The 12815-nt window shown below is 33.6% G+C and overlaps 1 protein-coding gene across 2 annotated transcripts in view; it reads left to right on the top strand.

Moving 5' to 3' along the window:
- Window positions 1-12815, top strand: part of LOC148942302 (sodium- and chloride-dependent GABA transporter 1-like) — a 191651-nt gene that overhangs the window by 132842 nt on the left and 45994 nt on the right. For both annotated transcript variants that reach the window (XM_089103634.1, XM_089103635.1), the window contains exon 7: window positions 7412-7650. In XM_089103634.1, coding sequence (XP_088959760.1) covers window positions 7412-7650 — 239 coding nt within the window. The remainder of the gene's footprint in view (window positions 1-7411; window positions 7651-12815) is intronic.

The raw sequence follows: 12815 nt of genomic DNA, 5'->3' as shown, positions 1-12815 counted from the left end.
GCTTTTCTGAGCTAAGGTTTCTTGGTATTTCGTAGGTGTGTGTTGTCTGAAACTTATGACTTGAGGTGTCTAATTTGCTATTTCAGGCATTTCTGAGCTTAGGTTTCATAGTATTTCGTAGGCGTCTGTTGTCTGAAACTTATGATTTGGGATATGTAAATTACTCTTTCGTACTTTTCTTAGCTAGATTACTGAGTCTTTCGGTGGTGTGTGTTGACTGAAACATATGATTTGGGATATAAGGTTCATAGTCTTTCATTGGTGTGTGTTGTCTGAAACATATGATTTGTGATGTGTAGTTTGCTATTTGTAATTTTAAGAGATATGATTCATATTCAATCATATATGTTTTTTGTCTGAAACCTATAGTTTGTGATGAGTAGTTTGCTATTTCAGGCTTTTCTGATCTAAGGTTTCTTAGTATTTCATAGGTGTGTGTTGTCTGAAACTTATGATTTGAGGTGTGTAATTTGCTATTTCAGCCTTTTCTGAGCTAAGGTTTCATAGTATTTCATAGGTGAATGTTGTCTGAAACTTATGATTTGGGGTGTGTAATTTGCTATTTCGGGCTTTTCTAAGCTAGATTTCTTAGTCTTTCGTTGATGTGTGTTGTCTGAAACCAATGATTTGGGATGGGTGGGTTGCTATTTTTGACTTTTCTGAGCTGGATTTCTTAGCCTTTCATAGGTATGTGTTGTCTGAAACCTATGGTTTGGAATGGTTAATTTGCTATTTTTGACTTTTCTGAGCTAGGTTTCTTAGCCTTTCATAGGTGTGTGCTGTCAGAGAATTATGATTTGGGATTTGTAGTTTGCTTTTTAGACTTTTCAGAGCTAGGATTCTTAGCCCCTCATAGGTGTTTGTTGTCTGAAACCTATAGTTTGGGATGAATAGTTTGCTATTTCAAGCTTTTCTGAGCTAAGGTTTCTTAGTATTTCATAGGTATGTGTTGTCTGAAACTTATGTTTTGGGGTATGCAATTTGCTATTTCCAACTTTTCATAACCAGATTTTTTAGTCTTTCGTAGGTGTATGGCGTCTGAAATCTATGATTTGGGATGTGTTGGTTGCTATTTTTTGAATTTTCTAAGCTTGATTTCTTAGCCTTTCGTAGGTGTTTGTTGACTGAAACCAGTTATTTTGGAATGAGTGGTTTGCCATTTTTGACTTTTCTGAGCTAGATTTCTTAGCATTTCATAGGTGTGTGCTTTCAGAAAATTATGATTTGGGAGGTGTAGTTTGCATTTTGGACTTTTCAGAGCTAGGATTCTTAGTTCCCTCATAGGTGTTTGTTGTCTGAAACTTCTAGTTTGGGATGAGTAGTTGGATCTTTCAGGCTTTTCTGAGCTAAGGTTTCTTAGTATTTCGTAGGTGAAGCTTCCACGTCAGTTTTAAGTTCACCAAGACATAAAAAAATTAAAGTTCAGTTCTAAATTTTTCCATAGAAGATAGGAAAAGTTATACTATGATTGTGATTATTTTCTATGAAGATAGAAAGTTTCACTTTAATTCTAAATTTTCTTAAATTCAGTTCCGACTTTTCTCAAAGAGATGAAAAAATTTAAAGTTCGGCTTTAAATATTTTCCACGTCAGTTTTAAGTTCACCAAGATATAAAAAATTTAAAGTTCACTTCTAAATTTTTCCACAGAAGATAAGAAAAGTTATACTATGATTATGATTATTTTCCATGAAGATAAAAAGTTTCACTTTAATTCTAAATTTTCTTAAATCTTAAAATGACATGAAATATGCTTACGGCTCTACCAATCGTACTCTGTGCTTGTTCATAGACACGACGCGACTTTTCCACTGATACTCTATGGCAGGTTATCGACACTACCGCGTTTATTGCATGCATTAAATCAGTATTTTTTACGCAGTGGAAGGATCAACATACAATTCATATCTGTAAAAAGTGAAGATGAATTATTCGACGAAAGTCTGTGCACATGAAAAAATCATCGTCGTGTTGAATGCTGACAAGGAGAAATACCTGAACTATGAAACGACTGCAAGTGGAGATCTTATTGGGAATGTATGCATACGTTGTCATGACAGTGAGGAGTTAAATTCCTTTGGTGTACCCAAGAATTTCCATCATGCTAGTGGTGGATATGTGAGAGTAACATTACCAGAGAAATTAGTAGTCAAAGAGAATGCCAACTTAAAAATAATAGTTGATGAAGAGGGACAACTTCTAGCTAATGGTTCTGGTAGCATGTTAGCCGTTGATAGATCTTATCGCAATCTTTCCGGTGTTAGCATTCGAATGAAAGCAAAAGGAAAAAAAAGACATGCTTACAGCTGCATCAACATCATAAATCATATCATGTAAATGTGCCAAAACTGCTATCTATGTAAAAATAATGTGACAATAGACAGTGAAATCGCAGGCAGAATAAAAAGGACATTAGCAGACAATATCATCAATGAATATAAAGATGAATTGTCGGAAAGTGAAGCGCAAGTGTACTAATAATGTATAATAATGTATTTAACATATTTTTATATTAATATTCTACATGTTGTTATTTCCTTAAAAATATATTATGCATTATTTTGTTAAGTTTTCATTATTTTTTGGGTATGCTAGAATGTCAAACGTTCAGAATATCTATTAAAAAGGTCAGAGATGTAAGAAAAATAATTTTAGAGATAATGATACTACTACCAGGCTCAATTTTTCATAGAAGATAGAAAAGTTCAAGTTCTCTTCTGAATTTTACCAAAGAACAAAATTCAATTCTAATTTCACCAGAGAAAATAAAAAGCTTACACTTCAGTTTTAAGTTCACCAAGACATAAAAATTTTTTATTGTTCACTTCTAAATTTTTCCGTAGAAGATAGGAAAAGTTATACTATGATAGTGATTATTTTCCATGAAGATAAAAAGTTTCACTTTAATTCTAAATTTTCTTAAATTCAATTCCGACCTTTCTCAATTAGTAAAATTTAAAGTTCTATTACAATTATTTTAACTTAATAAGAAAATTCCCAAGACATAAAAAATTTAAAGTTCACTTCTAAATTTTTCCGTAGAAGATAGGAAAAGTTATACTATGATTATGATTATTTTCTATGAAGATAAAAACTTTCACTTTAATTCTAAATTTTCTTAAATTCAGTTCTGACCATTCTCAAAGAGATGAAAAAATTTAAAGTTCTGTTCCAAAATATTTCCCCGGAAGAAGAAAAGTTCAACTTCGATTCTGAATTTGCTCAATGAAAATGAAATAAGTTATTGAGCAATTCTATATTCCCTAAATCATAGAAAATTTTCCACTTCAATGCAGATTTTTCTCAAAGAGATGAAAAAATTTAAAATATTGTTCCAAATTTTTCTTAGAAGATAGAAAAGTTCAAGTTCTAATCTGAATTTTACCAAAGAACACAATTCAATTCTAATTTCTCTAGAGAAAATAAAAAGCTTCCACTTCAGTTTTAAGTTCACCAAGACATAAAAAATTTTAAGTTCAGTTCCAAATTTTTCCATAGAAGATAGGAAAAGTTATACTATGATTGTGATTATTTTCTATGAAGATAAAAAGTTTCACTTTAATTCTAAATTTTCTTAAATTCAGCTCCGACCTTTCTCAAAGAGATGAAAAAATTTAAAGTTCTGTTCAATATATTTTCTCGGAAGAAGAAAAGTTCAACTTCGATTCTGAATTTTCTCATTGAAAATGAAATGAGCTATTGATCAATTCTATTTCCCCAAAATAATATAAAAATTTTCCACATCAGTTCAGATTTTTCTCAAAGAGATGAAAAAATTTAAAATACTATTCCAAATTTTTCATAGAAGATAGAAAAGTTCAAGTTCTCTTCTGAATTTTACCAACAAACACAATTCAATTCTAATTTCTCCAGAGAAAATAAAAAGCTTACACTTCAGTTTTAAGATCACCAAGACATAAAAAATTTAAAGTTCTGTTCTAAATGTTTCCATAGAAGATAGGAAAAGTTATACTATGATAGTGATTATTTTCCATGAAGATAAAAAGTTTCACTTTAATTCTAAATTTTCTAAATTCAGTTCCGACTTTTCACATAGAGAAGAAAAAAATTTAAAGTTCTGTTCCAAATTTTTTCATAGAATATTGGAAAAGTTATACTTTGATCGTGAATATTCAAGTTCTCTTCTGAATTTTACCAAAGAACACAATTCAATTCTAATTTCTCCATAGAAAATAAAAAGCTGCAACTTCAGTTTTAAGTTCGCCATGACATAAAAAATTTAAAGTTCATTTCTAAATTTCAACATAGAAGATAGGAAAAGTTATACTATGATTGTGATTATTTCCTATGAAGATTAAAAGTTTCACTTCAATTTTAAATTTTCTCAAGGAAGTGAAGAAAAGTTCAACTTCAATTCTGAATTTTCTCAATGAAAATGAAATAAGTTATTGATCATTTCTATTTTCCCAAAATGATATAAAAATTTTCCACTTCAGTTCAGATTTTTCTCAAACAGATGAAAAAATTTAAAATACTGGTCCAAATTTTTCATATAAGATAGAAAAGTTCTTGTTCTCTTCTGAATTTTACCAAATAACATAATTAATTTCTACTCTTTCCGTCGAAAATATAAAGCTTTTATATTACTTTTAATTTTTCCACGGCATAAAAATTTTAACTTAAATTCTAAGTTTGTCCGTACAAGATCGTAAAAGTTATAATATGATTGAGATTATTTTCCATGAAGATAAAAAGTTTTACTTGAATTCAAAATTTTCTTAAATTCAATTCCAACCTTTCTCAAAGAGATAAAAAAATTTGAAGTTTAAGTTAGGTTAGGTTAGGTTAAGTTAGGTTAGGTTAGGTTAGCCTACGTACGCGCGCGTACGTAGGCTAACCTAAGCTAACCTAACTTAACCTAACCTAACTTAAGCTAGCCTAACCTAACCTCATTTAATCTTTTTACCATGTTTAAGTTAGGTTAGGTTAGCTTATCATGAGCGCTCATGATAAGTTAACCTAACCTAACTTAAACATGTAGAGATGTTTCTAATTATTTATTAATATTTATTTATACCTAACCTAACCTATTGTTTTTGGTGGTTAGATGAATGAACTGAATTTAAGAAAAATTAGAAATAAAGTAAAACTTTAAAGGGAAAGCCTAGCTCATAAAAGTCTGAAATAGCAAACTACTCATCCCAAACTAGAAGTTTCAGACAACAAACACCTATGAGAGACTAAGAATCCTAGCTCTGAAAAGTCCAAATAGCAAACTACACATCCCAAATCATAATTTTCTGACAACACACACCTATGAATGGCTAAGAAACCCAGCTCAGAAAAGTCAAAAATAGCAAACCACCCATCCCAAATCATAGGTTTCAGACAACACATACCTATGAAATACTAAGAAATCCAACTCAGAAAAGTCAAAAATAACAACCCATACACCCCAAATCATAGGTTTCAGACAACATACATCAACGAAAGACGGGTCCCGGGGAGGGCCTTTGGGGGTCTGGGGGGCCGGATGGGGGCCCGGGGAACCTTTGGGGACCGGGGGGTTCCTTGGGGTTTGGGGTTTGGGGATCGGAGCCCTTTGGGTCGGGGTAGGGCGATCGGGGCCCTTTGGGGTTGGGGTAGAGGACCTCACGACACTGTTCAAATAGAGCTTGTTTACTATAACGACCACACTCAAAACCTCTTCTAAAACCTTTTCTAAAATCATCTTTTAATATGTCTCTAACTGTTTCGCCGAAATAGTTCCCTAAAATGTTTAAAACCGTTTCACCCAAATAATCCCGTAAAAGTAATTTCTGAGTGTTCCTTTTGTTTTTGGCATCCCTGCGCTGTCACATTTCAAATTTCTAGGAAACCCTTTCCTACGTTAATCTCTTCATCTCATAAATGTTCCTAGCTAGACTATTAAGGTTTCGTTAGAATATCAATTTATCTCTCCGACTTAAAGCTCAGTGAAGCCGTATTTAAAAATAGAATTTCTATCTCTTTAGACTCCCGCATAATTCCAAGATAACAAGTGATGTCATTTCTAATTCCTGACACTAAAGATCAATGAAGCCCTATTTAAAAATAGAATATTAATTTTTCTCTCTGACCTAAAGAACGTTTATCCCTCAGACCTAAGATTAAAGAAGCCATAATGTTTGTTTCTTAATTGCCCTTTCGTGAACCAATAATTCCCCCGCAGACTATGTAAATCAATTTCTCAGGTTAGGTTAGCCTAAAGATCAAAGAAACCATAATGTTTCTTAATTCCCCTTTCGTGAATCAATAATTCCCCCGCCGATTATGTAAATCAATTTCTCAGGTTAGGTTCGCCGAAAGTTCCTGTTTTTTCATTCTCACTGACAACGAACCATAAAACAGACATGAATTGATGTTTACATCCATAAATGTGAGAAAGTTCCTGTTTTTTCATTCTCACTGACAAAAACCATAAAACAGACATGATTTGATGTTGACATCAATGAAAAACATCAAATAAATTGACCAACACACATAACCATCCAAGAAAACATCCATAAAAGTGAGAAAATTCATGTTTTTTTAAGTGAGAAAATTCCTGTTTTTTCATTCTCACTGAGAAAACCATAAACCACGTGGTGGGCGTGGGATCAATTGAGGCCTTTCTACTTATTTATAGAAACAGAATCCCTCAAAATGCTTACACCCAAACGAGAAATAAGGAAACCGTTCAAACCTTTTTCTGTACATTTCCATACAGGGGCATAATTTGCTATGGGGCAGGGGGCAACTGCCCCTCCCAGATCTCCGTTTTCCCCCTCCAGACTCAAGTTCCCCCCCTACAGACCCAAGTCCCCCCCCCATCCGAAATTTAGCTTCATCAAAAATCTTGTCAAAATTAAGATAAGCCTGCATATTTTAAGCATCAACAGAAACGGATCAGCTTTTTTTAGTACATATTTACCTCTATAATACTATAAAGTATCTTTATAGTACTATATAGTACTTTCTTGGTACCAAATGGCTTGTTTTTCAGTTTTTACTTATCGGCTGCAACTTTGCCACTCCCAGGATTTTGACTAAATTACGCCACTGTTTCCAGATTTATTTTTGGTATCCACCTGCTGGAGAACGTTTTTGGCGGTAGCTAATAAATTCTTAGAGAATTTCAGCTGCAAATTTTGTTGAGAGATATCTAGTTGTAGGTTCTAGAATTTCAGTGCACTTCATAAAATATTGGAGGAGACTCTAGGGCATCTATGTGATATCATTATTACAATTTATGTTGTTTTTATTATTAAATACGAGTGTTGCTACACAAAACTTTTTAGAGGCTCAGACTATATTGATAAAAATTTATCAAGCCTATATGTTTCGATGTGCCGTTTGTCTTAGAAAAGAATTTGGCAAGATATTTTGTGGCAAGAAATATCTATAATGCTTATAAGTTTCTAATTTTTCAGATTATATGGTTCACAGCGCTGTTTCCCTATTTTGTGCTGATTATACTGCTATTTAGAGGAATTACCTTGGAAGGGGCTGGGGAAGGACTTCTGTACTATGTTAAACCAGATTGGTCAAAGCTGGCAACCTCGGGACCATGGATTGATGGTGCCACTCAAATATTTTTTGCTTATAGTGTTGGCACTGGGGCCCTACCAGCGCTTGGATCATATAATAACTTCCACCATAATATGTACAAGTAAGAATTTTGCTAAACCAGCTAATTTTTGTTGTCCGATTTGAGCGGAAATATTTAATTTATATAAAGAAATACCTTGACAACTGTGTCTGAGGCAAAGTTTTTCTTTTGCTCAGTACGTCCCCACTGAGATAGAGATGCAGGAAAAGCTATAGAGGAACATATATAGATATAGATAAAATATAAAGATTTATTTGAAAGTTTGTGATGCCTTCGAAGTGAAGGCATCACTTTAGGTGCTGATAATGTGGAAAATGTGTTTCATAAATATGGTGGCTCCTGGGTTAGAAATAGGTTACTGAAGATTATGAATATGATTTTTGAAAAGGGGGAAGTACCACGATTTTAGGAGAACCCTAATTAAACCACTATATAAGAAAGGTAATAAGAGTGAGTGTGGTAATTATCGAGGCATTAGCCTGGTCTTTGTAGGTAGCAGATTACTTAGTAAGATACTTTTTAGACTGAGAGATGCTGTAGACAAAGCTATAAGAGAAGAATAGTGCAGTTTCAGAAAAGGTAGAGGATGTGTCGACCAAATTTTCACTCTTAGGTCAATAATTGAGAAGTGCCTCAGTTATCAAACACCTTTGGTCCTCAGTCTTATAGATTATGATCAACTGATCGATTCTGTTGATAGAAGAGCTATAGCGAAGGTCTTGTCCTTGTATGGTGTACCACACAAATGCATTAAAGGGATTAGTGCTATGTATGAAAATAGCACTGCTGCGGTTAAGGTAGGAAATGAGGGTAGCAGCTGGTTTCATATTAAATTAGGAGTTAAGCAGGGTTGTGTTCTATACCCCTTTATATGGATCATTTTTGTTGACTTTGTCTTACAGAGCACAGGAAAGGCAATGGGAGAACATGGGATCAAATGGGGAGGGAAAGGTCTCCTAGACTTAGATTATGCTGATGATTTAAACATCCTAGATGAAAGTGTGAGAAAAATAAATGAACTTTTCGAGGTTTTGCGAATTCAGAGTACTAGAATAGGTTTGAAAATTAGTTTTAAGAAGGCTAGGTCGCTAAGGCTAGGAATGAGTGAAGATGAAATGGTAACGTTGGGTAACGAAAAGATTGATCGGGTGGACAGCTTCACTTATCTTGGTAGTATTATTAGTAGAGACGGTGGGAGCAGTGAAGATGTTAAAAGTAAAATAGCCAAGGCTCAGGGTGTTTTTTCACAGTTAAAAAAAAAAAAGTTTGGAAGAATAAGAAGATAAGTCTGCAAATCGTGATTAGAATAGCGGGAGCTACAGTGATGACAGCGGTCAAATATGGTTCTGAAGCATGGGTGCTCCAAAAAACGGATGAAGATTTATTAGATATTTTTCAGAGAAATTTCTTACGGATTGTTCTGCGTACCCTGCTGACAGACCGTATTTCAAACAGTAGGTTATACGGAAAGTGTGGTTCAATCCGGCTTTCTAGGGCTATAATGAGAGAAAGATTCAAATGGCTAGGGTACATTTTGCGGATGAAGGATGTCAGATTGCCGAAGATTGTTCTTTTTGGCCAACCTTCTGGAAGGATGTCATAAAGAAAGATTTAAGGGAAATGGGAACTTCTTGGGAGGGTGTAAAGAGGGAGGATTTGAACAGATTGGGATGGAGGAGGCGCAGGCTTAGCTTTGTTGGCCTCAAGCGTTCCGGTGGTACGGTGAGTTGTTAGTAGTAGTAGTAGTAGTAGTAGTAGTAGTACATTTTTCTAATGTGTACCACAAGGATGTTTAATTTTTTGTTTCTTGAGAGCAAGCATGCCATTAGAGTCGGAGAAGAATAAAGATTATCTATAAAACTTAGCCTCATAAAACTTATCTATAAACTATATCTATATCTATATCTATCTATATCTATAACTATATCTATAAAACTTATCTATAAAACTTAGGACATGTGCTAATATGCACATTTACTATCAGTGTTCTTGTACTTAGCTATTTGTGATTGCAATACAAAGGCTTCAATTTCCAAAAATACAGGGTTGGGGTAAAGTTTTTTTAAATGTAAGGAGTGTCAATTTTGTATTTATTTAGATTTTTTCAATAAAAATACCAGAAAAAGTACAATCACTTTCGACTACTAAAACGGGCACTAGCCCTTTCAACTTCCAATCGAATGATCCCTTTTTGAAGCTCCTGAATCGTAAACAACAAATAAACAAGTAGAACAATAGGGAAGTTTTTCCGTAAGACAGTGGAATTCCAAACTTTAAATGAATATCTCGACTCTTTGTCCAAGGGCCGTCCCAAGCATAATATAAATGGAAATATAAAAAAATATAAAAGAGAAAATTACATTAAAATACGACCATTAAATCTGAAAACAATTAAAAAAACAGCCCTAACATCCTTACTTCGGCGAAGTTCAACCAGGTTTTTAAAAATTGTTTCTGGTTTTAAAGGTTGTATTTTAATATAAGTTTCTCTTTTATATTTTCAATTGTGTCATGCTGAGGACGGTCCTTAGACATAGGGTAGAAATATTAATTCAAATTTTGGAATTCTACGGTCCTGTGGAAAACAATTCCCTATTGTTCTACTTGTTTATTTGTTGCTTATGATGGAAAGGCAGGGTGCTCTTAGTTGCTGTTTATCTCCTGAACCTAGGGGGAGATGGGCAGAATCTTCAGTTGACGTGCCTGACTCTAAACATCTCAAGTAACTGGTAAATTTACAAAAAGAGAAAAAGCTTAAAAATACAAAAATTTTGGATGGGGTAGGAGTCTCTTTGTTGGCGTGCCAGATCTAAGCATACTTTAAAGGCTTTTGTCCTATTTATTTTTCAAAATGTCCCTTTCCATATATTTATTTTCTATACTTTTTAAACATTTTATATTTTATTTTCAATTTTTTCTATTTTATTTTTCAGTTTCGTATATTTTTTGTATATATATCTTTTCAATTTGAGCTAGTACGTTGGGGTGACATTTGAAGTTCGCGGCGAATTTGAGGATGAAATCGTATCAAACATTTCGTGGTAACGAACTGTAAGTAAGGAGCGATCCGGCTCAATGGTAACCAAAACTCTAAAAAACGAAGTTTTGATACCAATAGATACACCAAAAGAATTGGACTTTCATGCTGCTTTCAAATATATAAATTTCATCAAGTTTAGTCTTGCCCATCAAAAGTTACGAACCTGAGAAAATTTGCCTTATTTTTGAAAAAAAGGAGAAACACTCCCTAAAAGCCATGGAATGTTAACGTATCTTAAAATAACACCATCAGATTCAGCGTATCAGAGAACTTTACTTTTGAGAGTTCAAGCTCATATCTGCAAAAATGTGGAAATTTGCATTATAGATGCGTTTTTATTTGTTTTTTTTCCCAGGGGTGATTTTATGGACCCAGTGGTCCTAGAATATCGCGAGAGGACTCATTGGAACAGAACTTAAACGGTCTGAAAAATTGGAGGGCAGATAGGCCCCCTCCCACGCTCACTTTTTTCCAAAGACACCCGATCTAAATTTTCAGATAACCATTTTGTTCAGCATAGCAAAAAAAAATCTAACAACTATGTCTTTGAGGATGACTTAGTCCCTCACAGTCCCCGAGGGAAGGGCTGAAATCTATTAACTTTGCCCATTGTTTACATATAATATCGGTTACTGGGAAGTTTACAGACGTTATCAGGGGGGATTTTTTCTGGTGGGGGAGTCGGGGGTTATGTGGGAGGGTCTTTCTGTGGAGGAATTCGTCATGGGGAAAGGGAATTTTCAATGAAGAGGCACCGGTTTTCCCAGCACTATTTAAAAAACAATCAGAAATTATTTAAAAAAATAAGTTTTTCAATTGAAAGTAAGGAGCAACATTAAAGCTTGAAGAAAAGAAATTATTACGTATATGAGGAGGTCTCCCCCCCCCCCCCCTTTCGGCAATACCTCGCTATTTACGCTAAAAAAAATTTGTACTTTCAAAAGAGCTATTTACTCTAATTAAACAGCCTTTGGTATTCAGGGAAAAAATTTTTTAGGGGGGGGGGGGGTTAAACAAAAAAAACTCAAAAAACGCATACAACATTTGTTATGTCCATTTTTGTAACGTTTTTACAAGTCAAAAAAACATTTCGGGGCGGGGGGGGGAGGTTCAAACCGGGTAACCCCCCTCGATACGGCCTTGAACATAGATATACTTACATTTGAGTATGACATTTTGGCCTATCAATATATGTTAGCTTTCTGTGAACTAAAAGTTGACTGGAGAGACTTCGTTATAGATCAATAATTCAAGTTCTATAACAGAATAAAATGAATTTGTCATTAGTTGTGAAAGAATTGTCTTTCAAACATTTTTCTATCTTTTTGTTGTTGGCATAAAAACTCGGATCAAGGAACTAACTTAAAATTCTGGGCCAATTCAAATATCGATTTTAATTCATTTACTTTAATTTTCAATTTATTTCATTTAAACTTTATTTATTGTTTTTTGTTCTTTTTTTACCAGAATGAATAAAAAAACGAACATAAATTAGATAAACATGATATTAGATATGGCCGTTCTAGAAAAATTCAGAAATAAATATGTTAATTATGATTTTAAAACTTACTTTTGTTTTACTTATTAACAGTTCATGGCTTATTTAGATATCAGCTGATATTAGATAACAGATATCAGCATTTCCTAGGATGAAAGGATTAGAAAGGCTTTTTAGTCTTTGATGGAAAGTTTATACAAAACAGAATGCAAACAGGGGTTAATGCTAAACCCTATGCTTTCTAAAAGCCAGAATAAAATTATTACTTTATTGATAAAAATTCTTTTAAAGGTTTTCACCTTTATAACTGTAAGAAATCGAAAATTAGTTAAGATTTTAAGGAATAAATATCGTCATATCTACAGAAAATGCATCTAATAGAAATTTTGAGACAACCATTCTATTCAAAATGGTCTAAATATCATATAACCTGGCTTTTGGGGTGGAAACAAACCCCATAGATAAGGGGCGAGGATTGTAAGGTATGCCCAGGGGGTATTTAAGGTTTTTATGGAATGCATGGTTGTTTAAGTTTAGATGAGGCTTTGTCTTTCTCCCTGAAAAAGACTATGTCAACATAAAACGAACAGAAATTAATTAAAAAAGCTTTTTCCACAAAAAAGGCAGATAGGCCCCCTCCCACGCTCACTTTTTTCCAAAGACACCCGATCTAAATTTTCAGATAAC

Source organism: Artemia sp. Qi Xiang Cuo, chromosome 17 (genome assembly GCF_049724085.1).
Source record: "Artemia sp. Qi Xiang Cuo chromosome 17, ASM4972408v1, whole genome shotgun sequence".
NCBI classification, from domain to species: domain Eukaryota; kingdom Metazoa; phylum Arthropoda; class Branchiopoda; order Anostraca; family Artemiidae; genus Artemia; species Artemia sp. Qi Xiang Cuo.
Note: the sequence above shows the minus strand (reverse complement) of the source record. Positions and strands in the feature narration are given on the sequence as shown.